This window comes from Zalophus californianus, chromosome 3, assembly GCF_009762305.2.
Source record: "Zalophus californianus isolate mZalCal1 chromosome 3, mZalCal1.pri.v2, whole genome shotgun sequence".
NCBI classification, from domain to species: domain Eukaryota; kingdom Metazoa; phylum Chordata; class Mammalia; order Carnivora; family Otariidae; genus Zalophus; species Zalophus californianus.
Genome location: NC_045597.1, coordinates 176715262 through 176742321, shown reverse-complemented (window position 1 = coordinate 176742321; position 27060 = coordinate 176715262). Strand labels below are relative to the sequence as shown.

The 27060-nt window shown below is 53.0% G+C and overlaps 4 protein-coding genes across 9 annotated transcripts in view; 3 read left to right on the top strand and 1 right to left on the bottom strand.

Annotated features, from left to right (window-relative positions):
• Positions 1 to 1349: 1349 nt before the first annotated feature.
• On the bottom strand, positions 1350 to 7197 carry RETREG2 (reticulophagy regulator family member 2). The gene is made up of 9 exons (XM_027589962.1): positions 6755 to 7197; positions 6365 to 6471; positions 5107 to 5137; positions 4623 to 4758; positions 4128 to 4212; positions 3671 to 3814; positions 3420 to 3514; positions 3123 to 3258; positions 1350 to 2861 (listed from the first exon to the last, which is right to left on the bottom strand). The coding sequence occupies exons 1-9, from the start codon at positions 7033 to 7035 to the stop codon at positions 2224 to 2226; spliced, it is 1653 nt and encodes a 550-aa protein (XP_027445763.1). The 5' UTR covers positions 7036 to 7197; the 3' UTR covers positions 1350 to 2223.
• Positions 7198 to 7966: 769 nt separating this feature from the next.
• Positions 7967 to 13086, top strand: CNPPD1 (cyclin Pas1/PHO80 domain containing 1). Of its 2 annotated transcripts, XM_027589964.1 has the most exons (9): positions 7967 to 8348; positions 8578 to 8665; positions 9107 to 9215; positions 9748 to 9829; positions 9993 to 10113; positions 10199 to 10327; positions 10888 to 10949; positions 11299 to 11416; positions 11624 to 13086. In XM_027589964.1, the coding sequence occupies exons 2-9, from the start codon at positions 8597 to 8599 to the stop codon at positions 12167 to 12169; spliced, it is 1236 nt and encodes a 411-aa protein (XP_027445765.1). In that variant the 5' UTR covers positions 7967 to 8348; positions 8578 to 8596; the 3' UTR covers positions 12170 to 13086. The 2 variants fall into 2 exon arrangements, with proteins under 2 accessions (XP_027445765.1, XP_027445764.1); XM_027589963.2 differs by lacking the exon at positions 7967 to 8348 and having other exon boundaries at positions 8425 to 8665; positions 11624 to 13085.
• Positions 13087 to 14807: 1721 nt separating this feature from the next.
• Positions 14808 to 23276, top strand: SLC23A3 (solute carrier family 23 member 3). Its single transcript, XM_027589961.1, has 12 exons — positions 14808 to 14984; positions 15121 to 15278; positions 15435 to 15532; positions 15743 to 15816; positions 16458 to 16639; positions 16959 to 17082; positions 17237 to 17351; positions 18311 to 18564; positions 19982 to 20087; positions 20394 to 20561; positions 22797 to 22892; positions 22987 to 23276. Exons 1-12 carry the CDS (start codon positions 14808 to 14810, stop codon positions 23274 to 23276), a joined length of 1842 nt encoding a protein of 613 aa, XP_027445762.1.
• Positions 23277 to 24363: 1087 nt separating this feature from the next.
• NHEJ1 (non-homologous end joining factor 1) overlaps positions 24364 to 27060 on the top strand; it is a 77513-nt gene continuing 74816 nt past the window's right edge. Inside the window, exon 1 of one of the 5 annotated variants that reach the window (XM_027588033.2) lies at positions 24364 to 24768. The gene's annotated coding sequence lies outside the window, so the exon portion shown is untranslated. Of the gene's footprint in view, positions 24769 to 24959; positions 25000 to 25085; positions 25459 to 27060 lie in introns of those variants that run through there. The other 4 variants (XM_027588037.2, XM_027588036.2, XM_035726469.1 and 1 more) reach the window with 4 other exon arrangements.

Sequence of the window (27060 nt, the reverse complement as noted above, 5' to 3'; positions counted from 1 at the left end):
GGGAGCCCGATGCGGGGTTCGATCCCAGGACCCTGGGATCATGACCTGAGCCGAAGGCAGACGCTTAATGACTGAGCCACCCAGGTGCCCCTTCCTGTTTGTTTAGAACTGTTTTCCTATTCCCTTCTGAGACCTCTGGATGCTTAAAAGTTCATGTTCCTTAGAGGCAGAGGACAGGGCGTGAATCAGCTCTCACAGATGGTCTCTCAGGCAAAGGTGAAGTAAATGGGAAAGAAAATATTCCCACACACTTAGGAGAGATATGGCATATGAGTCAACCCCCAAAGTCAGGTAGGTCCCTCCAAGCTGTAGGCAGAGAGTGTGAACTCATGAAGAGGCCCTCTGCTAAGGTTAAGGTTTTCTCTAATGTTGTTCCCCAAAGAGCAAGAACTGCTACGAGTCCACTCGACGAAGCTGAGGTATTAGCTTGGTTCTCTATAGTTCCCATGTCCTTGAACATCTTCCCATTTGTGCCCTTTTAATGGACAGGGGCTTCCTGTTCCAGCACGATCGCTGCAGCCAAACTGCTTAGATTTGGATCCTGACTCCCATTATTTACTAGGACTGTGGCTTTCAGGAGAGTTAATCCATCTGTAAAACAGACTTACTAATAGTATGTATCTCAGGATTATGAGGAAAAAACTTGAGTTAATATAAATCACTGGGGCACTCAGGTGGCTCGGTCGGTTAAGCATCCAACTCTTGGTTTTGACTCAGGTCATGATCTCAGCGTTGTGAGATGGAGCTGAGTCAGGCTCTGCGCTCAGCACAGGTTGGCCTGAGATTCTTTCCCCCACCCCTCCCTCTGTTCCCCCACCCTGGCACACTCTTAAAATAAAATCTTCAACCAACCAACCAACCATAAATCAGAAGAGTGCTGAGCACGTATTAGCCTTCAATTAGTGTAAGATACTATTTCTTTAGTGTACCTTGGCCGCAAATCAGTTTTGATATGGGCATTAAGCCCTAGTTGTTTCAGTCCCCAGGATAGATCAATCACAGCTGACTGAGCTAATTGGTAACATGTGCACGGGTAAGGACTTCTGAGGACATTAAGGTTCTAGGCAGCATAGTAAACAATTGTTTCGCTCCTCAATTTCTGATTGGGAAGACGAAGCGATTTCCTCCTGCATATACTTTATTCACACATGCTAAATCTCACTAAACAAATCACACTGTCAGGGAAGATGACTAAGGGCAAGTTAGGGCTGTTAGGGTAACGCTTGCTTCTGGCCTTGTTTTGCACCAAGGTAAATAAAGAGCCAGGAGCAAGAGAGACTGGGGAACAGGAGGGTGAGGAGGAACAGTGTGGGAGGCAGCTCGCAGTGAGGCAGGCGGAAAGGCAGCAGTTCTAGGCAATCAACACTTTATTTTTCCAGTCAACACCTGCACAGATGTTACTGTCCACCTCCTGACCCTACCAGGGGGTCCCACCACACTGGGCACCATCCAAGGCCCCCAAAGAGCAGTCTCTTTATTCCTTCCTAGGATAGTAAGAAAGCCCTTCATCCCAACAGGACAGAGCTCCTGCTCACTGACACGGTGCTGGTGCACGCGCTGTGGGACTCCTGCTCTCCTCCCTTAGCAGGAAAGCCTGGGAGGAACGAGGACAACAGTGCCATGTAGCTGACGTGGCCTTCAGTGACCTAAGCGCATCACCACTGGCCTGACCCACCACCCCAGGTTTAGTCCGTACCACGCAGACAGGAGCCTCCTGAAAGCTTAGCCACGGCCTGCTGGCCAAGAGTGGGGATTGAGCTGCTAAGGCCAGGGCACAGCCAGGAAATAAAGCAGAGGGAGACATGGGACAGGAGAGAACGATAAAGTGCCCAAACCAAGCCACCAGTGGGACGCGAGGACAAAGCAGCACAGGTCCCTGAGGATAGGAGGAAAAGAGAAAGGGACACACCACCAGGGCTTGAGGCATAGTGGAACAAGAAGGGATATGAGGCAGGGAGGCGAGTGCAGGGTGTGGGAAGGACTTCCCTGGCCCTGTTCACATCCACTAACCCACGTGTAAAATTATTTACAAACTTAAAACCAATCCCAGGCACGGGCACTGTACCAGGCCTGGGATGGCAGGCAGGCAGGCAGGCAGGGGGTGGACTGGCTACCATCTGACAGCCAGCTTCCCCATGCATAAGCTCTCCCTAGAGCAGGGAAGAAGGAGAGGCGCCCCTAGCCAGGAAACCCTACCGTGCCTGCAACCCCTTCCCCCACGGCTCATGGCTCTGCCACAGCCTGAGCCTCTTGGCCTGACTGTACCAGAGACGGGGCATCGGGCCCTAGGGAGGGAGGGGGCGGAGCATCGGGGGGCTCTGAGGATGTCTCTGGCCCCAACTCCAGCTCAGCATTCAGCTGTTCCAGCTCCCCCTGATCCAGCAATTCGAAGTCCTCCGTGGTGAGTGCCTCTTCTTCCTCGGGGGCAGGCAGGGGCCGGGGCAAGTCCTGGGGAAGAGGTGGGAGCACTGAGGGGGAGGGGACCGGGTCACTTTCAGCAAGGCAAAGTAGGGGTGACAGGGTGATCGGTGGAGTGGTGAGGTCACCACTCCCTGCCTCCGGGCTCAGTGGGCTCAGTGTCTCCACTGGTCCTCCAGGGGAGAGCTTCGCTCCATCTGTGGGAGAGCCTGCCCCATTGAAGTGCGTGTTCACAAAGTGAAGGGGGGACGAGAGCCGAAGCAAGGTTTCCTTGGCTACCACATCTTCCTCCTCCTCCTCCTCCGAGTCCAGGTCTTGCCTTGAGAGGGCCTGAGGGGGCCCCAGCAGGTCTTCAGGAGGGGCCGGCTCTGTCTCCTCTCCCTCCCCCAGCTCTCGGCTCAGGGCCTCCTCTGGCTCGCTTGGCAGGCTCTGCTGGTCCAAATCTGTGCCAGAAACAAAGGGTGAGGCATGGGTGGATGGACCTGCTGTTCTAAACCATCACAAAAGGCAATCAGTTCAAGGATGACAACTCAGGACATGGAATACTGGACCAGGCCTTAAATGGTTAAGGTCTTTCAGGAGCTTGAAGTCCAATTAGAGCATCGGGTCCCAGAAAAAACATTTATGGGAGTGACAGCCACAGAGCACAGCCAACATCCCCAACAAGGAGCAGGAAGACTGGAAGGGCAAAGGGCTTCTCATACCCTCCGAGACATCAGTTAGCTGTGGAGTTGTGGCCCGGGATACAGAGAAGCCACCGCTCTCCAAGATAGAAGCCTCCTCGTCTGACAGCTCTGAGTCTGTAATGGCCAAAGCCAATGCTGTCTTCTTCACATCCACCTTCAGGAGAACCCGGATAACGCAACAGGTGAGAAAATGAGAGAACCAATTTTTCAAAAGCACCCCCCACCCGGTGACTCCCACCCCCTTGAGAAGCGGCTACTATGAAGCAGATTCTCCTCCAGCCTTCTACTTGACATCCCATCTCCCCTGGACCTCACCACTGGGGAGAAGCCGGCCAGTTCTGCTTCACTTTCACTCTCTGTCTCCGCCAGTGGCTCATCGCCTCCGGGGGGTGCGTTCTTCCCCTGCCGCTCTAGAAAAATAAGAAGAGCAGGTCAGTGACCAAGCAGAGACAGTGGTGGGGGACAAATACGGCCAAGGAACTGGAAAGTAAGTTCCAGGGCACTTCATGAGCCATAGACCAATGCCCTTCTCACAGAACCCCCTCTTGGGTATGGGAGCCCCTTACTCTTCTTGTCGTGTTTGTGATGCAAGGCGTCAGCTTCTGCCTTCATGCTGTAGTCCAACTGCATGAGCAGGGGTTCCAGGCGAGTATACATCCTCTGGATCAGCTCATGATAAACCACCAGGGGCCACAACAGGATACTGAGCACTAGGAGGTTAGAGAGTTCACTCACAGCTCCCTACGCCTATTTCCTAAGGGCCCCCGTTTAACCGGTCCCTAAACTGAAAAGGCTGAAGGCTTTCTGGAGGCTGTACCAACCTCCTCCCTCCACATCTACTACTCTCCTCCCCAGATGACTCTTGTACTATTACTAATACTCCAGCACCCCCTGGAGACCTCCATAAATGGATAACCACAGAGAGAGCACCATCCTCTCTTAGAGTCAGTCAGTCCCTTTGATTCAGCCCAGTAAAAGAGAAGGAAAGGGCTTCAGGAAAGGCAGGGGTTAAACCCTACTCACAGACAATGTAGGAAATCATAATCCCCGGAACATAGTGTCCCAATACAGCCAGCACAGCACAGCCAGAACAAACTCGAGCACAGAACTGCAGAGAAGAGCAGAGGGTCTAAAAATATATGCCCCATTCATCTGGGCAAGAAATTGCTGCTCAGCTGACAGAAGGAGGGGTATGCCTTCTAGGGATGTGGTGATCCAATCTAGTCAAGAGGATGCCCAAGACCACCAACCCAAAAAGTTTACACTAGACATCACCAAACACCCATAATTCAAACTGATCTGCCTTGACAAGATGCAGTATAAAAACATCAAATGCATATTCCCTGAAATGAGACTACTCCTGTACCAAGCTACTACCGGTGAATGTTGCCTCAAAAAGGCACCGGCCCTCTTTCTTCAGTGTCCAGCCAGCCAGGGATTTCACGTTACTCCTCCCCGCCTCCCACCCCCCTCTATTTCCCCACAGTGCAGGAAACCGTTTTATGATGTGGAGGTTACCTGAGCTGGATTCTGCCTCTTGTACTGCAGCAGCTCTTGCAGGTGAATCTGGAAGGTGAGCCAGCTCTCAGCCAGGTATCTGCACAACTCGGGCACACTCAGCAGGTGCGGCCGGGCGCCTGACCCCGCACCCTCACTGGGGAGACATGATAGGACCCCTGGAAGCCTCAGACACCAGCTTCCTAGGCACTCAAATCCCTCTGAGAATGCCAATGAGATCTTCACGCTAAGCAAGTGGACAACCCCACTTCCTAAAGGGAGGCTGTTCTGAACTTGGGGAAGCAAAGCCCAGAGTTTCCAAACCTCTGCCCCCAAAGGAGCAGGCACCCAAAAACCTAAATAGGAACCCAGGACCAAACTTGTTGCCAGTCCATTTGCTATGCTGGGGTCTGTGCCTGCAGAAGCTGCCGTGCACTGTGGTGACACTGGCACCAAAGCAAGACAGGGTTTGGGTATTTGTCTTCAAGAGGTGGCCTGCACTCACCTGTCAGAGTGTGTCTCCTCTGGGGATGATGCTATAAAGAAAGTAGGGGAACAAGTTGAGTGGTAGGGCTCTGGGAGACACTCCCTGGGGCAAGAATAGTTGCCCCTCCTCTGCATTCCCAGAGCACTTTCTTCAGATGCCAATTACAGAAAAAATTACATTGTTATTGCTGTTTGTATTTGTATGTCTCTCCTCCTTTAAACTTCACTCTTTTCTTCTCTTTTTAAAAGACTTTATTTTTAAGTAATCTCTACACTCAACATGGGGCCCAAACTTACAACCTCAAGATCAAGAGTCACACGCTCCACCAACTGAGCCAGGCAAGCGCTCCAAACTTCACTCTTTCCAAAGATTTTTTGATTTGCAAGACAGAGAGATCAAGCGCACAAGCAGGGGGAGTGGCAGGCAGAGGGGGAAGAAGGCACCTCACTGAGCAAGAAGCCCGATGCAAGGACCCGAGCCCAGGACCCTGGGATCGTAACCTGAGCTGAAGGCAGATGCCCAATGACTGAGCCACCCAGGCATCCCAAACTTCACTCTTTTCAAACACATTTTTTTTTTAAGATTTTATTTATTTATTTGACACACAGAGAGAGAGCACAAGCAGGGGGTGCAGCAGACAGAAGGAGAAGCAGACTCCCCACGGAGCAGGGAGCCCCATGCGGGACTGATCCCAGGACCCTGGCATCATGACCTGAGCCGAAGGCAGACGCTTAACCGCCTGAGCCACCCAGACACCCTTCAAACACATCTTACTCATGTTTACATCCCAAGCAACTAACACAGCCTGACCTCTAATTGCTTCAAAACACCTGTTTAGTAGATACCCGAATAACAACAACAAAACAGAACCTAATACTCCTATGATTCCTGTGGTATGTGAAACTCTACCATAAACGTAACACGTATTTACTCATTCAGTCTTCACGTCCTTACTAAATTTTATCTTTGTTTCACAAAAAAGAAAACTGAAGCCAGCAGAAATTGAGTGGCTCTTACAAGGTCACATGCGTGGCATATGGCAGAGCAAGCAACGGAACCCAGGCAATGTGGCTGAACAGTTCACACTCTTTAACTACTACACTCACGTAACGCTGATTCTGAGAAGAAGGCAATTCTCCATTTCCCAACTAGGGAAGTGGTGGTGCCTGGCAGTTGGTTGCCTGCTGTACATTTTCCCTCCCCTTTCAACCCACCCAGAGGGGTCAGGCACAAAGCAAGTGCACAACGGGGTTTGGTGAATGAAGTTAACACTCACCTGAGATGTCAGGGAAAAAGCGAGGCTGCCAGAGATCCAGCAGAAAATAGGCCAGAAGTGAGACGCTGAGTAGGAAGAAGGGCCGGAGGGACGACGAAGACAGCAACCTTAGGGAGAAACAGGCACCTCGGCGGTGAGTGGGTGAGAGGCTCCTGCATCCATGGCGAAAGGCTGAAAAGCGCCCACTGATGGGGGAACGGGAACCTCCAGGCCTAACTCGAGACCCGAGATAGAGGAATGGGGCAACCCCGACGGACAACAGCCAGGGTAAGGGGGTCATTCCCCCGGGGCAAGTGTCAACCCCGGGAACGGGAATGGTGCTCGCGGCCCCTCCCGCCCCCGCTCGCCCGCGCTGCCCGGCCCCGCCCCCTCCTCCTCCGCAGCCGTTACCAGAAGAGGCCGTTGAGCGCGGCCGCCGTGACCAGGCTGTGCAGCGGTTTCTCCCACACCAGCAGCCGCTGCGCTGCCGCCAGCACCGCCTCCCAGCCGCGAAGCCGCAGCCACAGCGTCGTGGCCAGGCGTCCCACCGCCTCGGCCGTGGCCGCCTCCTCCTCCGCCTCGCCGGTGGCCTCCCCCATGCCGAGGCTCAAACCCAGGCCCAGGCCGAGGCTCAGGCCCAGCCCCGGGCCCCCACCTGCGCCGGTGTTACCACCGCCACCGCCGCTTGCCATAGCCCCGTCGCAGCCGCCGCCCGACCCCGCGAGGAGCCAGGGCTGCGCGGCCGCCGCCGGGGGCGCGTCAGGCGGAAGGGGGCGCACGCCGCGGAGAGCGCAGCCCAGGCCGCCGAGGCCCGTCACGTGACGGCGGAACAACGAGCCCGTCACGTGACGCACACTAACCGCCGGGATAGGGCGGCCCGCGCCTGCGCGCAGGCGGCTACCAGCGACCCTGCTTCTGCGCAGGTTCGTGTTGTGGCGGCTGGTGTAGTGCTCCCCCGCCCGGTTGGTGCGCTGTTGTGCTCTGCGGGGCCGAAGGACTGTGTCTCCGCCTTTCTGCACCCCAGCCCGTTTTCTTCTCCCTGTGTAGGCAGGGCGGCTAGGGAGTTGGTATTCCCGGTGTGATGCGCGCGGAAGGGGCAGGGAGTGGGCTTCCAAATGCCCAGTGTCCCAAATGCTTCTGCTCGGGAAGGGCGGCGGCCGTTCCATTACTCAGCCCTTGACTTACTGGTCCATCCAGTTCCCTCCCCTCAGCGGATAAACAAACACCAGCGCGTGATTCGCCCGACTCAAAAACAGCTTCATCTAGTCAGAAAAGTTGTTTTCTCCTCATCCGCTTCCGTAAACTTTACTGCCTGCACGTACCGGAACTCTTTACGATCCCTTGCTCAAACAGGAGATTGGGGTTGCGGGATAAGTTTAAAAATAGAATCCTGTTTAGATGTTTATTTTGGGGAGGCATGCTAATACCATTTATTGAGGCTTACAACGTACGAAGCGCTTTGTGGTCCCTTGTGATCGTTTAATTTCTGCAGTAACCCCACAAAGTACGTAATTTGGTTTAGAATTCAAACTACTGAAAGGAAGGTATACAGCAAAAAGTTTCCCTGCCACCTTGACCACAGTGCACCCACTGTTAAGGTTTTTCTGTATTCTTTCCGATGTTTTGTATGTATGTACATTGCTCTGTGTTATCTTTTTCAAAACATGTGGCAGCCACTCGTCCTGCATCTTGGTTTTACTCACATTATCTACATTGGTACGAAAAGGTCAGCCGGGCTCGTTCATCCTCAGTGTGGCATGGTCCCCTGAGAATTGTCCCCATTACCCAGACGAGGACACGCTAGGGATCGGGGCGACCAGGAGGAAGGCGAGCCCGGCTCCTCTGTGGCGGTCGGGGCTGGCGGCTGGGCCCAGCGGGGTCGCAGGAAGTGCCGGGCGCTGACTCGCCGGCGACACCCCTACGGCTAGTAAACGCCGGGCAGACGCGCGGCGGAGCAGACTCGCTGCACGCGCCTGGTAGCCGGGTCTTCTCTCCACTGGGTGAGGTGAGCGCCCCGGGCCCCCGAGGCCCGCACTCGGTGCCCGGATCTCGGGGCCCGGAGCCCCGCCCGGGGCGGAACAGGAAGAGGCGCCCGCCAGCCCGGCCCCGCCTGCCGCCGCCGGCGCGAGGACAGGGGGCTGCGCTGGCCAAGGCGGCGGTCTGCGCTGGGGAGGACGGCGCGCAGGCGAGGGCTCCGCGGCTCCATTACCACGCGTTCCTTTCCACGTTCGCAGGGCGGCGAGTGGCGGCGTGATGGACCTGGCGGGGCTCCTGCTGGACGAAGAAGGCACCTTCTCCCTCACCGGCTTCCAGGACTTTACGGTGAGAGCGCGGCCCGCCCCCTCCGCGGCCTCCCGGTGCTTGAGCCCGGACCCCGGGCGCTCCCCTGGGGACCCGAGCGGGGCCGTCAGCTAGCCTGACGGCTCGGTCCGGAAGCCAGGCGGGAACCGCTCAAGCCTTGCTTACTCGAGGCCCCGGCTCCTTGGGCCCCGAGGGAGAGCCGCGGGGTAGAGGAATGGAGGTAGAGTTAGCCAGCCCGGGACCTTCTCGGAGGACCTCTCCTGGGGTGCAGTCAGTGGCGGAGGATTCCCACTGTAGATAGGCTGCCATTGGCAAATAAGCCGGAGAACGGGGTGGGGTGGGGCATGGGCTTCACTAGCAGTGAGGTGAGCCTGCTGCCCCACATCCCACTTCCACGCTGGAGCCAGGATCTCCACTGTAGCCTTCCCTGCCCTTCACCCTCCGCCACCTGCCGTTTTTCAGTTCCTCCCAGGACACCAGAAACTGAGTGCTCGGATCCGAAGGAGACTCTACTATGGCTGGGACTGGGAAGCTGACTGCAGCTTGGAGGAACTCTCCAGCCCCGTGGCAGGTTAGTGTTGCGTGATTGGACAAGTGAGAAGCATGAAGATGGGGTTGTCAGCCGTCACCGAAATGAGGTGCATACCCCATGAGCTACGCTGTCTGGTCATAGCTAACTTATTGCTACCTAGTACAAGGACCCGCTTTCCGTTTCACATTTTTTTCAGTCCAAATGAGTAGAAGACATTGGAGTCTTACAAATTTATGTCACTCTTGATTTGTACATGAGACACATATACGTACCCTGAATTCACAAGGCCTGTTCATTTTCTCAGATGAGCGGGGCGAAAGACAAATCTAGGTAATTTCAGGTGACATGGAAATAAGCCTTTCTGTTGGAAGGAGCTGAAATTCAAATGTGGAATGGGCCTTTTGTCTCAGCATGGGAGAATTTGATCTATTTTGTTACCGTGGTCCTGTCCCTAAGGCCTCAGATTGTAGAGATCTGAGTTTTCTGCTGATAGCAGTGGGAACTAGGTGTGCTTGGGGGCGGAGTGGTAAGGGAGGAGTTCTTTGCCTACTCTGCCTTTTGCCTCCTGCAGACATTGCTGTGGAACTGCTCCAGAAGGCAGCCCCCAGCCCTATTCGCCGGCTGCAGAAGAAATACGTAGCTCATGTGTCCCGGTGAGCCTGGAATTGAGGGGGACGGGATGAGAGTGTTTGGGCCCTAGGGAACGGGAAATAGTTATCTCTGAAGAAAGATGTAAAGATACAGGGGTGAGCATCGTAAGAGTTCTAAGAGCGGAAAGATCCCTGGGGTTAATTAGTGACCCTTTCCACCACGCAGGGAGGCATGCATCTCCCCGTGCGCCATGATGCTTGCTCTGGTGTACATCGAGCGGCTCCGGCATCGAAACCCAGACTACCTACAGCACGTGTCATCCTCTGACTTGTTCCTGATCTCCATGGTAGGACGCTCCCTCCCCTTCATCTCCCTGGTGAGCCAGGAGCTGGGTGCCAGCTCTTCTGACAATGCTTCTGGCCCCTTTGCAGATGGTGGCCAGTAAGTACCTCTATGACGAAGGGGAGGAGGAGGAGGTCTTCAACGATGAATGGGGCGCTGCAGGGGGCGTGGCCGTGCCCACTCTCAACGCCCTGGAGCGGGGCTTCCTGAGTGCCATGGTGAGTGGCTGTTCTGTCTCTCGCTCAGTTCCTCTGATCTCTCATTGTATTCCTTTCATCCTCTGCTTTTCTCTGTCAGCGTTCTGTAGTTTCTTTGTTTCTCTTTTTGCCTCTTCTCCTTGTGGTTTTCCTTATTAGTGGCTTCCCTCCCCACCTTCTGGAGGTTCCTGGCATGGTGAGGCCAGAAATGGAGCAGCTGCTGCTGCCTCCCCCCACCCCCATTCCCTTAGGCCCTACATGTTACACTCTGAGTCACAGCTTATCTTCCTGGGTTCTGATTATTTGCATCCAGACTTTCTCTGCCTCCTGACTCTGAGCTCCCTATGGGCGTGGACCAGTCTTTGGATTATTTTCTCTCTTTGCCCTTAACGGAGGGTGTGCTGTGAAACCAGATAATGTGGTGTTAAATGAGTTAATATGTAAAAGCTCTTGGGACGGTGTCTGGCACAGGGGATGTCTGCAGGAGCGGCGGTGCTTGCAGGTGGTGCGGTCGTTCTGGTTGTTAAGTGACTGTGGCTCGTATCTGAGCTTGCTCGGTGCCCTTGTCTTCCTGCCCGTAGGATTGGCGCCTCTACACTGACCCTCGGGAGATCTTTGAGGTGCTGAGCTGGCTGGAGAGCTGGTAGGTTCTAGAGTTGGGGAGAGGGCTCAAGGGATTTGGGGGCTTAGACATAAGAGGCCGACAAAGAGGAAGGTTTGTGTAACTGAGGGGAGGGAGGAGACAGGAAAGAGAATTGCCTAAGGCAGTGGTTCCTAAACCATTGTAATCACCTTTGGAAGGGCGGGAGGAGCTTATTTTAAAATACAGATCTCAGTCTCATTCTCAATTCCTGGATCAACAGGTAGCCTAGGAATCTGTACGTGTAACAGGCTACCCAGTGTGTCCTAGTGGGTCCCCAGGGGAATGAGGCTGCCCTGGGCCAGCTGCGGGAGAGGTGTAGATGCCCTCTGTCTTTCTCCCCCGCCAACAGCGTGGCTGAGCAGCAGGGGCGGCGGCGGGGCTGGTACACCTACACAGACTTGTGTGTGCTGCTGGAGCAGCCGGCCTGGCAGTTGGCCCTGGGCTCCCTCTGCCAGCGCCTGGCAAAGGTGAGGAGGGTTGGGAAGGAGAGGGGCTGGGAGTGGGCTGGTGTGTAGGGCGGGATGAGCAAATGCCAGAGGCCTCAGGAGATGGGCTTTGAGAATAGATGGTGACAGCTCTAACTCGAGCAGGCAAGGGTGGGTGTGTTAAAGGCAGAAGCGGGTCTTGGGGGAAGGGTGTTTGGGCACTGACTTTTCTGACCTTCTCTCCTGCAGCTGTCCTGCCTGTTAGCTATGGCATATGTGAGCAGCGTGGCCCTGGTGGTGGCCTCGGTGGCCGTAATTCACCAGTCCTTGGGGCTGTCCTGCAGCCCCTCACCAGGTCCCCCAGACCTTGGACTGGCCTCCAGGTGCCTCTTGGAACCCTGCATACCTTCTTCTGTGCCACAGTGCCTGCCATGTCCTGTTAATGTCTCCGGTGGCCTAGAAGGCGACACAGGGCTGCGTTCACTCTGGGGCAGTCTCCTGGCCTCACTGACTCCTCCACCATTGCCTCCCCCAGACCCTCCTGCCCCTCCCACTCTTCTCCAGAACTGTCCCCTTTGTCAGAAGCTCCAGAGAGACTCCCCAAGCTGCCACGCCTGCCACCACTCCAACCATACCGTCCCCACTGGGCCCCCCAAATCTGGGTACCACTCCCATGGCCTGGCTCCACCCTGGCCCTGGAGCCCAATGCCTCCCCTGCTTTCCCAGCCCCAGCAATGTTCCCTTTTCAGTGTCATGGAGTTAGCCCGTCTCAAGTCTTTCATTTTCCCAGGTTAGGCAGGCCTCCAAGGAATGCAGTAAGAGGATCCGGGAGTCCCTGAGAACCTGGAGGAGCAAAGCTTGATTTAGATCCTCTCTACCTCTCTGGGTCCTTGGCTGGTCCCTGTCCTCCTAGGTGATGGAGCTTAAGGGGTTGTGGGGCAGAAAGACTGAAGGTCACTCACTCTCTAGACCTCAGTGGCTGGCTGCTTGGCCAGGGCAGTGATGGTACCAGGGGAAGCTTCAGCTTGGTGACCACAGCCAGCCAGAGAAGAAGCCCCTGTCTCTCTACCTCCCTGGCTTCTAGACTTTTGCATTTGAGTTCCCTAGGATGGAAGGGTAAAAGTGGGGTGAGGGAGAGAGGGGACGTTGACTGGGGGCCTGTGTGATGTCCCTGAAGCAGGAGAGCCAGGGACAGATAAGGCTAAGGTGGGATCTGCCAAGGGAAGGTGGGGGGGGTGTGGGGGGAGGGGGGAACCCTCTCCACACCCATCCCCCTGGATATAGCCTAAAGGAGCCAGGGACTACTGGGACCTTCAGCCTTTCCCTTTTGTCTTCCAACCTCTTCTTAATACCTTGCTCCTGGGCTTCCCTTTCTTCCGGTTTTCTCCTGGGTGTTCTCTTCATAGGCCACTCTGGCCATCGCTTTGTATCTGGGTTTTTCACGCTTTTGTAGAACTGAGGTTTCAATAAACAGTTTAAGTTGCGTGGCCTGGATTCTTTCTTCTGCAGCAGCCCTGGAAGAATCTCCCCACCCCCTGTCCCATATCTGGATTCTAAGCCTTTCTACTTCCTGAGCCCGTCATCTTGCAACTCATTCTCCCGGAGCCCCATTTTAGGACTTCCCTGTTGTTTGAGGGCCACCTGGGTGGCTCAGTGGGTTGGGCGTTTGACTCTTGGTTTCGGCTCAGGTCATGATCTCAGGCTCATGAGATTGAGCCCCGCGTCGGGCTCCACGCTCAGTGGGGAATCTGCTTGAGATTTTCCTCTCCCTCTGCCCTCCCCTACACAAGCGTGCACTCTCTCTAAAATAAATCTTAAAAAAAAACCCAACAAAACTTCCCTGTTGTTTGATGATTACAGACTCCCATTTCAAACTTACTCATCCCTGCTCTCAGCACCTTGGGGCCCCTAGTGCTGCTTGACTTGGGTGCTGTGGGGCACGGTTGGGTGATTCTACCATGCCTGAGTGGGCCCTGTCTGTCACAAGTTCCGGGGGGGGCCCTATCCTCGTGGATTCTGAGAGGCCAAGTTAAGTGTCCTTGGCAAGCCCCAAGGATGCCTCTCTCTCTATCCTATCAGTCTGGTCTGACACCCGGTGGTAGTTGGTGTTGTTAAGACAAATCCAAGGCGGGTTATCTGAAGAAGGAAAACTTTTCTGGCACCTGGACTGAGGGTATTTGGGACCGGGCATACTGCCCCCTAGGGGGCACTCTGGAAACGGGGCATTTTTTTTGATAGAGGCAAACATTTGAAGGGATGCTACTGGCATTTAGCTGGGCAACCTGAAAAGCTTCAGGCCCCTCCCTTACGATGAAGAATTCTCAAGACAACTTTCGAATGACCCACAGGACATCACGTATATGAAAAGCCTGTTTAGGGGCGCCTGGGTGGCTCAGTCGTTAAGCGTCTGCCTTCAGCTCAGGTCATGATCCCAGGGTCCTGGGATTGAGCCCTGCATCAGGCTCCCTGCTCTGCGGGAAGCCTGCTTCTCCCTCTCCCACTCCCCCTGCTTGTGTTCCCTCTCTTGCTGTGTCTCTCTCTGTCAAATAAAATCTTAAAAAAAAAAAAAAGCCTGTTTATCTGAACCTAGAACTTTTTAACACGTAAACACGAAATCATTTTTGCACGTTTTGAAAAAGACGCCGTTTGCCAGGCGTTTGTACCTACGTGTAAATTAAAACCGGGCTTTGCTTTGCTCAGCACTTGCCAAGAACCGCTCATTATTTTGGAACATCAGGTCACCAGTGGCGGCGCTGCTTGGTACATGAGTTGCCAAGAAAGCAGCGGTATCCGTTGCCGTCGCAGCTGCCGCATCCACGGTGATTCTACGTAGGGGGTGGGCCGTGGATTACATCGCCTTCTTGTTTAGCTGGGCCCAAGCTTTCACATGTCAAATACTTGTTATCACCAATCACCTTCATTTCTCCTTTCTGTTAACGGTGAGAAAATTGTATGGAGTTGTGCTCACTGTTGCCATGCACCATGGATGGATATTACCCATGCATTTCCTTCCCAGGCAGTCCCCATGGGGGCTGGACCCTGAAAAAGTTGAAAACTGGGGTAACAGCCATCTCTCCAAATGCTGATGGGGAGGAGAGAACACTGTAAGACCTCCCCGGGATATTTTATAAGTCTTCCCAGCCCACTTACCCTGCTTTGCAGAGCGTGGAAGAGGGGATCTAGATGGAGATTCTTGGGGGGAGGGGTCCAGAACGTGGTTCCCCAGTTAATGGGTGATGGAATTTGCACAAGAGCTGGGCAAAGGTGAAAGGGCCTGTCCTGCCCCAAATCCCTCATCCCTTTGCTCCGCTTCACTGACCCCTCCACCCCCCTCCCCGCTCCAGGCAGCTAACTTCATCCAAACTCTGACCTCTTACACTCTCTACTTAACTCTGGCCCAGGGCAGCCAAGACAAAGAAGAAAGCGGGGCAGCATGAGCCGATCATCCCCCCATCCCATCCAACTCCAATCCATGGGCCCCCAGGATGCCTTGCTTCCCCTGTCGCCGCCACCACCACCAACGCCTGCTATCCAAAATCCCTCCTCTAACCCTTGGGCCTCTCAGTGTGGGCCTCCTCCCTGGGGCCTCAGCTGTCTTCTGGCTCTGCAGGTAGGAGCAGAGGTGCAGAAGTTGGTGCTGGCTGAAGGGATAGCCGGGGGGAATGGGCGTGGCATGAGAAACCCTCTGGAAATAGCTATTTCCACCCCTTTTCTGAAGACCGCCCTTCCCATTCCTCCCCCTGCAGCATATCTTGGTCCTGGCTTCTCTGCTCTGTGCCTCCCATCTGCTCCTGCTTCAAAGTCTCCCCCCAGGAGAACTTTCGTACTCCCCTGCGCAGCTCTTGGCCTCCAGCCTCTTTTCATGTGGTGTGTCTACCACCCTGCAAATTTGGATAGGCAGCAGGTGAGGGGAACTCCTTGGAGAGAAGGGGGCGGGTCCTGTGTGTGTGTGTGTGTGTGTGTGTGTAGATGTGTGTGTACTTGTGCGAGTGTAGGAGAGGCCTGAGGACTGCTTTTGGCTGCCACGTTTCCAGACCTGCCAGGGTTGCTGTTCCTACAGGCTCCCTCTTGTCCAGGCTCCATCCTTAGAGTTCCTTGTCCCTGCTCTGGTGCTGACCAGCCAGAAGCTACCTCTGGCCATCCAGACACCTGGAAACTGTGAGCACAAAGCAAGGGCAGGGGATGAGGGTGGAGTGGGGTGCCAATCTGAGCCTCCAGGCATAGGTGGGTTCAGGATGGAGAGCGGGCAGTGATGGGAACTGCTAGGCTTTGGGGTCTTGGAGCTGTGCCGAGCACGAGGTAGGACTGTAGAACACTGGGGTTCTGTCCCACTTACCTCTCTCCTCTCCACACCCCCACTTTTCCCAGCCTCCCTTGTGCTGCGCCTATGTGGGGGGCCTGGCTGCCATGGCCCGGGGCTCTGGAACACTTCTCTCAGAGAGGTGAGTGCCTGGGGGTAGGGAGCAGGAGGGCTGCAGGTGGTGCCAGGTTGGAGGAGGTTCCTGTTTCCAGATGGTGGGGACTGAGATGGTCTGGGGGAAGGATCTGGGGCAGGGACCCACCCCTGGAATTCAGAATTCATTAAGAAGTCCAGGGTGACACCAGAAAGGGTGAATACCTACCATTTACATCAACGTGGATGGAACTCGGGCGGATTATGCTAAGTGAAATAAGTCAAGCAGAGAAAGACAATTATCATAAGATTTCACTCATATGTGGACTATAAGAAATAGTGCAGAGGACCATAGGGGAAGGGAGGGAAAACCGATAGGAGGAAATCAGAGAGGGAGACGAACTATGAGGACTCTTGACTCTGGGAAACAAACTGAGGGTTGGAGGAGGGGTGGTGGGTGGGGGGATGGGGTAACTGGGTGATGGGCATTAAGGAGGGCACGTGATGTGATGAGCACTGGGTGTTATACGCAACTAATGAATCACTGAACAGTATATCAAAAACTAACGATGTACTATATGTTGGCTAATTGAATTTAAATTTTAAAAATAGAAGAAGAAGAAGTCCAGGCTAAAGGTCAACTCCACTGAGCAGAACGCTTCCTCTTTGTCCTTTTCTTGGCTCCTCCAGGTGTCCGGGGCTGTGGTGGTATCCGGGCTGCTGCAGGGCACCCTGGGGCTGTTGGGGGGTCCTGGCTACTTGTTCTCCCACTGTGGGCCCCTGGTGCTGGCCCCCAGCCTGGTGGTGGCAGGGTTCTCTGCCCACAGGGAGGTGGCCCTCTTCTGCTCTACTCACTGGGGCCTGGCCTTGCTGTACGTAAGTCCTGAGAGGCGTGGGGTGGTAACCAGTGGGTTGTGGGGCCCTGGGCGAGGGCAGAGCAGCTGGCCCTACCCAACTCAGCAGCCATCTGAGCAGGGCCGATCCTTTGTGGATTTAGAATCCAGGATTTTTGCTGGATTCATTTGCTGGCTTTGCACTGTCTCTCGCTGACCCCTCCCCTCCCCCCCACCAAGGTATCCTCTTTCCTCTCTTCTCTGGGACCCCTTTTAGGGAATTCTGCCACTCCTACCTCCATTAACCCCCACAGGATGCCTGCTTCCTCTTGCTCCTAAAGCTCCTTCTCTCTCCTAGGCTTATCTTGCTCATGGTGGTCTGTTCTCAGCACCTGGGCTCCTGCCAGTTACGTCCCTGCCCCTGGAGGCCAGCTTCAAACTCTTTTCCTCACATTCCCGTTCCTGTCTTCCGGCTCCTCTCGGTATGTTGGGGTCTGGGCAGGGCAGTTGAGGGGAGGAGGACTGGCATAGAATGTTTGCTCAGCCTGCTACCTTTTGGCTTCTGTCTACCCCTCAAAGCCTGGCTTGGAAGGTTCTGGGGAAGGGGTTCTTTCCTGCCTCAGTCTTGCCCCTCAGGTGCTGATGCCAGTGGCCTGTGTGTGGATCATCTCTGCCCTTCTGGGTCTGCGCATCATCTCCCCAGAGCTGTCTACCTCCCCTGACGTGCCGTGGGTCTGGCTACCTCACCCAGGTAGGTTTGCTCTTCGTCTCCCATCCTCTGACTCAAATAAAGGGTCTATTTCTTTGGACTCAAGATTGAGTGAATTTTATTTCTGAGTTAAGTCCTGTGTTTTCTCAAAACACACAGGGAAGAGGAGTTGCCAGTCTGAGGGGCAGTGCCGGCCCCTCATCACAGGTGTTTTATTGAGTGTTAAGAGACATCTGCAAGCCCATCACTCCCCGTTGATACTCCTTACCCAATTTATGCCTTTGTGCCCCCTCCTCCCACAGGCATTTGAGTTGGTGACCTAGGTATAAAAATTGCTTTTGAGGCACTGTGTACAAAAGTTGTTCATTTGTCAGTTTAGTAAAGGTCTGTTGAGTGCCGATTTTGTGCTGGGCACATGATAGGGGACATGGTGATAAATATGACAGACACAGTACCTATAATCATGAAGCTATATCTGCTGGGGAATGCAAATACTAATTAAATAGTCACCCAAGTAAACATGAAATTGCATGTGGTAAGTGTAACAATGGGGAGGTACATTGTGTAATGACAGCTTAAAATGGAGAATCTGACTTTATCAGAGAGATCCGGAAAAGTATTCTTAAGGAAGTGATCTTTAAGCTGAGATGTGAGAGATGAGTGGGAGCTAACAGGGTAAAGGCAAGGGAGAAGAGCATTCTAGGTAGGGAGAACAGCACATGCAAAGGCCCTGTGGTAGCCAGCCACACAGCAAGTACAAGGGCCTGAAACAAGGCCAGGGTATCTGGAGTGAAGGGAGTGAAGCAGAGTGTGGTGAGAGATGAAGCCTTGTAGACCATGGTAAAGGGATGAGTCTTTATCCTGAGTTTGTTGGTTTTATCCCAAGACATTATCTTCAAAGACAATGGGCTCTCCAGGATTCTTATGGCACAGAACTTTGGAGGCAGGGGGATGCTCCAGACTGGAGTCTGGCCCCAAGGTGGCTCTTTCTCCCTCCCCAGCTGAGTGGGACTGGCCCTTGCTGACACCCAGGGCTCTGGCTGCTGGCATCTCCATGGCTTTGGCAGCCTCCACCAGCTCCCTGGGCTGCTATGCCCTGTGCGGCCGGCTGCTGCAATTGCCGTCCCCACCTCCACACGCCTGCAGTCGAGGGCTGAGCCTGGAGGGCCTGGGCAGCGTGCTGGCCGGGCTGTTGGGGAGCCCTATGGGCACTGCATCTAGCTTCCCCAATGTGGGCACAGTGAGTCTTATCCAGGTATGTGGATGAGGGTGGGGTGGGGAAGCTGGGAGAGGGGAGGAAACTCACACTGACTGGTGGCCATCTGTGTCCAGCATTCTGTCAGGCACTCCACATCAACGATCTCATTTAGGGAGGTGCCTAGAAGCGGTAAGGGGCTAGGAGTGGGAAGAAGACACTAAGTCACCACTAAATTCCTTCTATGCCTCAGGCACTGTACCTGGGCTGGGGATCCAGTGAGATCATGTCATATAAAGTCCCTGCTCTCCTGGACACTTCAGAGAGGGAGAGGCAGACAATTTAAGGAACAAAGTAAGATAGGGATACCTGGGTGGCTCAGTTGGTTAAGCGTCTGCCTTCAGCTCAGGTCATGGACCCAGGGTCCTGGTATCGAGTCCAGCATCAGGCTCCCTGCTCAGCAGGGAGTCTGCTTCTCCCTCTGCCTGCCACTCCCCCTGCTTGTGCTCTCTCTCTCTCTCTCTCTGACAAATAAATAAATAAAATCTTTTTTTTAAAAAAGGAAAAAGGTAAGATAATTTCAGAGTGATAAGTGCTATCGAGAAAACAAAGTAGGTAAAAATTAAAAATAAAATCTTTAAAAAAGAAAAAGAAAACAAAGCAGGGTAGTAGTGGGACAGTGGTTGAGAAAAGGAGGAGCCTTGGATGTGGTATATGTACACAATGGAATACTTTGCAGCCATCAAAAGGAATGAGGTCTTGCCATTTGCAATGATGTGGATGGAACTGAAGGGTGTTATGCTGAGTGAAATAAGTCAATCAGAGAAAGAAAGACATGTATCATATGACCTCACTGATATGAGGAATTCTTAATCTCAGGAAACAAACTGAGTGTTGCTGAGTGGTGGGGGGTGGGAGGGATGGGGTGGCTGGGTGATAGACATTGGGGAGGGTATGTGCTATGGTGAGCGCCGTGAATTGTGCAAGGCTATAGAATCACAGATCTGTACCTCCGAAACAAATAATGCCATATATGTTAAGAAAAAAAAAAAAAAGAAGAAGAAGATAGCAGGAGGGGAAGAATGAAGGGGAGTAAATCGGAGGGGGAGAAAAACCATGAGAGACAATGGACTCTGAGAAACAAACTGAGGGTTCTAGAGGGGAGGGGGTGGGGGGATGGGTTAGCCTGGTGATGCGTATTAAAGAGGGCACGTTCTGCATGGAGCACTGGGTGTTATGCACAAACAATGACTCATGGAACACTACATCAAAAACTAATGATGTAATGTATGGTGATTAACATAACAATAAAAAATTTAAAGAAAAAAGCCAAAAAAAAAAAAAAGAAAAGGAGGAGCCTTCAGGTAGCGTGCTTCTTGGAAGGGTCACATTTGAGTTGGGATCCAAATGATGAGAGGCAAAATCCTTGGAGCTTTGAAGAGGTGGCTATGTTTTCTAGCATCTCTTCTCCACCTAGGCTGGCTCTCGGAGAGTGGTGCACCTGGTGGGGCTGCTCTGCATAGGGCTTGGGCTCTCCCCAAGGCTGGCCCAGCTCCTCACCGCCATCCCGCTGCCTGTGTTTGGTGAGTGGACGTATCAGCAGGGCTGGTATTGAACTAGCACTCCCCCCTGCCCCCCAGGATGGCCCGACTGGTTGCTTGTGGCTGGAACCCTCTCTTTCTGAACAGACCCCTGACATATGGCGAGCTGTGTGTGTCAGCTGCCCTCATTTTCCCCAGCCCAACATCTTGACCTCTTGACCGGGCTTCTGGCGTAATTGGAGAATGAGTCTTTTAGTTGTCTGTCTTCATCACAACCTGCCCCACCCTGCAATCCTCCCTCCTACGCCAGCCCTTCCCAACCCCCTTGATTGCTTCCCTACGAGACAGGTGGGGTGCTTGGGGTGACCCAGGCCGTGGTTCTGTCTACTGGATTCTCCAGCTTCCACCTGGCTGACATTGACTCTGGGCGGAATGTCTTCATTGTTGGCTTCTCCATCTTCATGGCTCTGCTGTTGCCAAGATGGCTTCGGGAAGCCCCAGTCCTGCTGACCACAGGTGGGAGGAGGAGGAGGGATGGAAAGAGGAATTGGACAGACCTGGGAAAACAAGAACTGGAGGCTTGGGGCTCTCTGGACTCCAGGTCCCACACCCTTTTCTGGGCTTTGGTGTAAATAGTTCAGCCATTTTTTAAAAATTTTTTATTATTATGTTAATCACCACACATTACATCATTAGTTCTTGACGTAGTGTTCCATGAGTCATTGTTTGTGCATAACACCCAGTGCTCCATGCAGAACATGCCCTCTTTAATACCCATCACCAGGCTAACCCATCCCCCCACCCCCTCCCCTCTAGAAACCCCAGTTTGTTTTTCAGAGTCCATCGTCTCTCATGGTTCGTCTCCCCCTCCGACTTACTCCCCTTCATTCTTCCCCTCCTACTATCTTCTTCTTTTTCTTTTTTTTTTTTTTAACATATGTTGCATTATTTGTTTCAGAAGTACAGATCTGTGATTCAACAGTCTTGCACAATTCACGGTGCTCACCATAGCACATACCCTCCCCAATGTCTATCACCCAGCCACCCCATCCCTCCCACCCCCCATCCCTCCAGAAACACTCAGTTTGTTTCCTGAGATTAAGAATTCCTCATATCAGTGAGGTCATATGATACATGTCTTTCTCTGACTGACTTATTTCGCTCAGCATAACACCCTCCAGTTCCATCCACGTCGTTGCAAATGGCAAGATCTCATTCCTTTTGATGTCAGCCATTTGTTTAACAAATATTTATTGAGCACCAGTCTAGCCTCTTGGGATACAGAGGTGCCTCCAGGTGTTACAGTCCAGTAAAATAAATAAGATATGTACAAACGTAATAGCAAAGGTTCAGGTAAGGAGTGCTGGTGGTGAGAGAGAGTTTCTGTTTGAGATGATCCAAGTTAAGTTTTATGGAGAAAGTAACATTGAGCTGGTTCGAAGGATGGCAAGATTTGAACATATTTAGTGAGAGTAAGTGCATTTCCGGTGGGGGAACCATCAGAAACCACGACCTAGATGTAGGAAGTAATAGGGTATTTCCGGGGAGGAGCAAAGACCTTAGTTTGTTAGTGCAGCCTAGCTAATAGCAGTGGCACTCAACTGAGGAGGATTTTGCCCCACAGGGAATATCCAGAGACATTTTTGGTTGTTACAAACAGAAGAGGGGATTGTTAGTAGCATTTAGTGGGTACAGGGAATGCTGCTAAATATCCTACAATGCACAGATCAGGCCCCCTCAAACAAAGAATTATCTGGTCGAAAATGTCAGTAGTACTGAGGTTGAGAAAACCAGGCTAGAGCATAGAAGGTAAGAGGTTGGGAAGTAAGGGGCGCCTGCGTGACTCAGTCGGTTAAGTGTCTGCCTTTGGCTCAGGTCATGCCTTTGGGATGGAGCCCCACATTGGTCTCCCTGCTCAGCGGAGTTTGTTTCTTCCCTCCCTCTGCCCCTCTGCCTGCTTGTGCACACTCCCTCTCTCTCCAATAAATAAAATCTTAAAAAAAAAAAAGTGGGAAGTAAGGTTGGGGTTTGCTTTTATTTTATTTTTTATTTTTTTAAAAGATTTTATTTATTTAACAGAGAGAGACAGCGAGAGAGGGAACAGAAGCAGGGGGAGTGGGAGAGGGAGAAGCAGGCTTCCTGCTGAGCAGGGAGCCCGACGCGGGGCTTGATCCTAGGACCCTGGGATCATGACCTGAGCCGAAGGCAGACGCTTAGCGACTGAGCCACCCAGGCACCCCTGGTTTGCTTTTTTATTTATTTTAAAGATTTATCTATTTTTATTTTAAAGAGAGAGGGTGCTAGTGGGGGGAGGGGCAGAGAGAGAAGGAGAGAGAGAGGGATTCCTCAAGCAGACTCCCCACTGAGCAGGGAGCCTGATGCGGGCTTGATCCCCGGACCCTGAGATCATGACCTGAGCCGAAACCAAGAGTCAGCCGCTTAACCAACTGAGCCACCCAGTCACCCCATGGTTGGGGCTTTTAATACCAAACTTTACAGAGCCTGCAACCACCAAAACATATCTGGAGGGCATGTGGATACTCAGAAGACAGGATGATGGGCTGGGATCTTGTGGAAAGGGCCTGGGTAGTGGAAATAGAGAGTAGGGGGACAAAGATGGGGGAAGATGGGGTAACAGTTCAGAAAGATCTGTCCTTAGCCCAAGACTTAGATTTAGGCATAGAAATATAAGACTCATTGACCCTGCACAGGATCAGAGTTCCCCTCCTGCCTGGCCCCAACTCTCTGTAGGTTGGAGCCCCTTAGATGTGTTACTGCGCTCGCTGCTCACAGAGCCCATCTTCCTGGCAGGACTCTTGGGCTTCCTCTTAGAGAACACCATTCCTGGTAAGTTGAGGCCAGGCCCCAGCACAGTGGGGAGTAGCCAGGTGCTACTCACTCCCTGGGTGGGGCAATGACCTGACCAACCTTTCTTTTGCAGGCACAAGGCTTGAGCGAGGCCTAGGTCAAGGGCTGCCATCTCCTTTCGCTGCCCAAGAGGGTCGGCTGCCTCAGAAGTTCAGGGAGAAGGCTGCCAAAGAGTATGAACTTCCTTTCCCCATCCATAACTTGCGTCCCTACATCCCTCAGCCCCTCCGTTGCCTCTGCCCACTGCCTGAAGACCCTGGGAATGAGGAAGGAGGGCCCTCTGAGCCAGGAGAGACAGCCGACTTGTTGCCTGGCTTTGGGGAGCAGTGTCCTGAGTCTAGAAGAGAACTTGGGTCCCAGTGATTACCAGGACTCCTACTCCTGCCCTGGTTAGTTTACCCTATCTCCCAGCTTGCTGGAGAGTGAGCTCCCGGGTTCTAATTTCTCCTAGGAAGAAGGTGTGTGTGTGTGTGTGTGTGTGTGTGTGTGTGTGTGTGTGTGTGTGTGTGTGTGTGTGTGTGTGTGTGTGTGTGTGTGTGTGTGTGTGTGTGTGTGTGTGTGTGTGTGTGTGTGTGTGTGTGTGTGTGTGTGTGTGTGTGTGAGAAATGGGCCCACCTAATGGTCTCATTTCCCGATGGGTGTGTTGCCTTTCCTTCTCTTAATTAGGCCTAACTGTTCCAGGCAGGGGCCATGGTTTAGTGGGCAATGATTGAATGAATGAGATTCTGCATGTGAACTATCTATGGTCAAACCCCAGTATTTACTTAACAAATATTTATTGAAGGCCTCCCACGTGCAAGGTTCTGGAACTACAGTTATGGATAAGACAGGATCCCTACCCTCCTAAGGCACCTACCATTTAAAAAGACCTATGTAATTACTAACTAAAATCTAAGGCAAAAGGCAGTCTATAATAAAGATTAAAACAATGCTATGGGAGCAAAAAGGAAGAAACGATTAATTCTGATTGTGGACAGTGGCAAACAAAGGCTATATGAAAGCAGTAGCACCAAGGCTGGCCTTGACAAGTGGAAAGCAGATGGGGAGAATATTTCAAGCTCAGGTATCCAGCTGGAGCAAAACCATAAATTGTGCAAAGCAGAAAATGAGCTGAGGGATTTCAAGTTTCTCCATGGTGATGGAGCATAAATATGGGGCTAAATGGAAGGAGAAATGAGACAGGAGAAAGGATGAGGTGAGACTATGGGATTTATGCATGGAAGGATCCTCTCTGAAACAATTTGAGTGCTGGTGAGGACCAGAGAGATTAGTGAGGTTCAACCTCCTCATTTCATTTATTTATTTTTAAAGATTTTACCTATTTATTTGGGGGGGAGGGGCAGAGGGAGAGGGAGAAGCAGACTCCCTGCTGAGCAAGGAGCCCCACCACGGGGCTGCATTCTAGGACCCTGAGATCATGACGTGAGCTGAAGGCAGCCGCTTAGCCGACCGAAGTAGGCAGGCGCCCCTCACTTTATTTAAAACAAAACAAAACAAGTGGTTGGACAGGTAGGGGAGGGAAGTGATCCAAGTTTACTGGCAAGTCCAAATCCAGAGACCCCCTCTCCCGCACCTCCTCTGGCATTCTTTCTACTCCGCCAGCGCGACTCCGAGGGGCGCCACCACCACCCCATCTCCCTAGCAGCGGATCGCCCAGCCCTCTTCCCGCTCCCCTGGGCGCGGGGGGCCCCCCAGCTCTGAGTGCTCCTTCCAACAGCTCTGAGGGCCCAGATGCCCCGCCCACGTCGGGCCTGGGCTCCGCCCCTCTGTCCCGAAAGGCCTCTACTCTAGGCCTTTCGGTTTGCGCGGGCCGGCCCGCTGCGGGGAGGGGCGGGAGCTCTGGCGGCCGCTCACGGTAGGTGGCGTGGGGTTCGAATCGGGGCCGGGACCCGGGCCGGGGCCGGGCGGCGAGGGGCCGCGGGGACCCTGCGGGCGAGCGGGCACCGGCGCTCGGCCCCGGAGCTCCGGCAGGCCTCCGGGGGTGGGCGGGGCGCGTGCGCCACGCGTGCGCAGCCCGCCTTCCGACGGCGAGGCGGGCCCTGTGAGGCTACTCCTTGGCGGACTCCTTGGTGCTACAAAGCAGCAGGTGGTCGGCTTTGCTAACCCCGAGGGGTCCGGAGCTGCGTCTCGGTGCGGCCGGTGCTGTCGAAGCCTGACGGCGGAGGCCCTCGCAGTGAGGGCGGGTGGAAGCTACGCCAGGCGGGGCTCCTGGGGTGGGGCTGTGGTTAGGCGAGCGAGGGTTGGTCCCCACCAGAGGGACGGGGCGTGGCCCAGCCCGGACGGTCGCTGGGGCCTTGCTGCCCTCTGCAGGACGACGGGGGAACTGCGCCGAGAGAGGAGTTCGGCCGAGGGGCGGGACTCCGTGCAGACCCGGGTTCTCGGGCGACCTCCTGTTGGCCCTCGGCGCTTCCCCGCTTCATTCAAGAATAATAAACGGGTGAATCTAGTTAATGTGACGGTTAAAGGCGGCCTTGAAGGGGGGAAAAATGAGATACAGAGGCCTTGGACTCAACAGGACGCCTTTGGTGGGAGCAGCCAACACCAGGTCTGGTGCTGAATGTTTCAGATCTTCCTATGGGGCCCGTTGATCCTGAGCACATTTTAAATCCCTCTCCCGCCCCCCAGACAGGACAAAAAACAGCCATACAGTTTGAAGGTTTTGAGCTCCCAGGCTTTCCAAAGTGACGGGCCAAGATAACCCAATTTAGGGCACTCTTACAGGACGCACTGCCGAGTGCCTACACTGGCGACTTCCCTTGTTCCCTTGCATTTGTGACCTTTGGCAATGTGGAACTCGAGTGAGGGCTAGCTTAATCATTCCAAGATCTCCCCGTGGGAGCAGCTCATGGGAAGCGACTGACGTCCCATCCCCCAAACGCAAGGTTTTGAGGCTGCCGCAAATAAAAATCGCAATATATATTTACGTTTTATCCGACTATTGACTACACAATTTTGTTACAAGGCCACACTTCAAAAGTTAGGTTATGGTTGGAAGAATGACGGCTTAGACCGTGATGGAAATGACTGGAGGAACAGAACCATGTTAATCATGTGAAGGAAATCCAAGGAATTTCATTATCTTCTTTATGTTCTAAGGTGCTTCCCTCACCTCACTTTGTATTTATAGACTGAAATAATGAAGGAAATAGTATCACTCCCTCCCTCCCCCACAGGAAAAATGATCAAACTTCCTGTAAAGTAGCTTTAGTTACTGAACATCTACTAGGTTAAGACTACAAATTTCGTTGTTGAACGAGAAAAGTTGGTTCCCAGGAGTTCCAGGAGGTATAGCAGGGCATGATGTCATTGATGGCTGTACCTTGGGTTAGGGATATATAGGGGAAGAGCGAAGCGGAAGTTAATTAATTGTTTCTATCTCTGTGAAATGCTGTGCCTTGTGTTTATGACGTCTTAGTCATCTAGGTTCCTGAAATGGGATTTGGGGCTTCTTTGTTTGCTTCTGGACATAGAATTTGTTAGCTCTTTATTTGTATGTCATTGATCCCTTTGAGAGTTTGACACAGCTGTGGACCTCTTCCTCCCGAATGGCTATCTGCACGTATGCACAGATTTTGTCTATAATTCCAGAGGATTCATCTGCATAGACTCTAGATTAAGAATTCCTGTCTTTGGGAATGTATATATCTATGTTCATATAAATATTTATATATGAAAATCTGAGATCTTCTAGTTTTGTTTCTAGATAATGATCAAATAATTTGAATTTCCTGCTCATGACACTTATGACTTACGATGTTTTATAAGACAAGAACTATTCCTTCTCTTCTAGAAGTTCTGGGAAAGGGTAACATTGGCATATTTATTAGGAATGTGATAAAGATACAACAAGAATGGTTTAGGTTTCAGTTATATTGTTAGAAAGCAGAAATAACTGAGACCAATATGCCAAGACTTAAACACTATACAAGAGCGATATTTTATGCCCTTTAGGAACTTAATTTGAAAAAATAAATTAAAATTCTAAATAGATTTTTAGTGGCCAGGAGGTAGTAAGGTCGGTGCCCAGCTGGTTATATGGGAGACAGGGGATGGGCAGGGGTTGTGTGTGTGTGTCGGGGGGGGGGGGGGAATGTAAATCCATGCCTTCTGTCTTATTAGGGAGGGGTCCTTCATAAGACTTATTTGC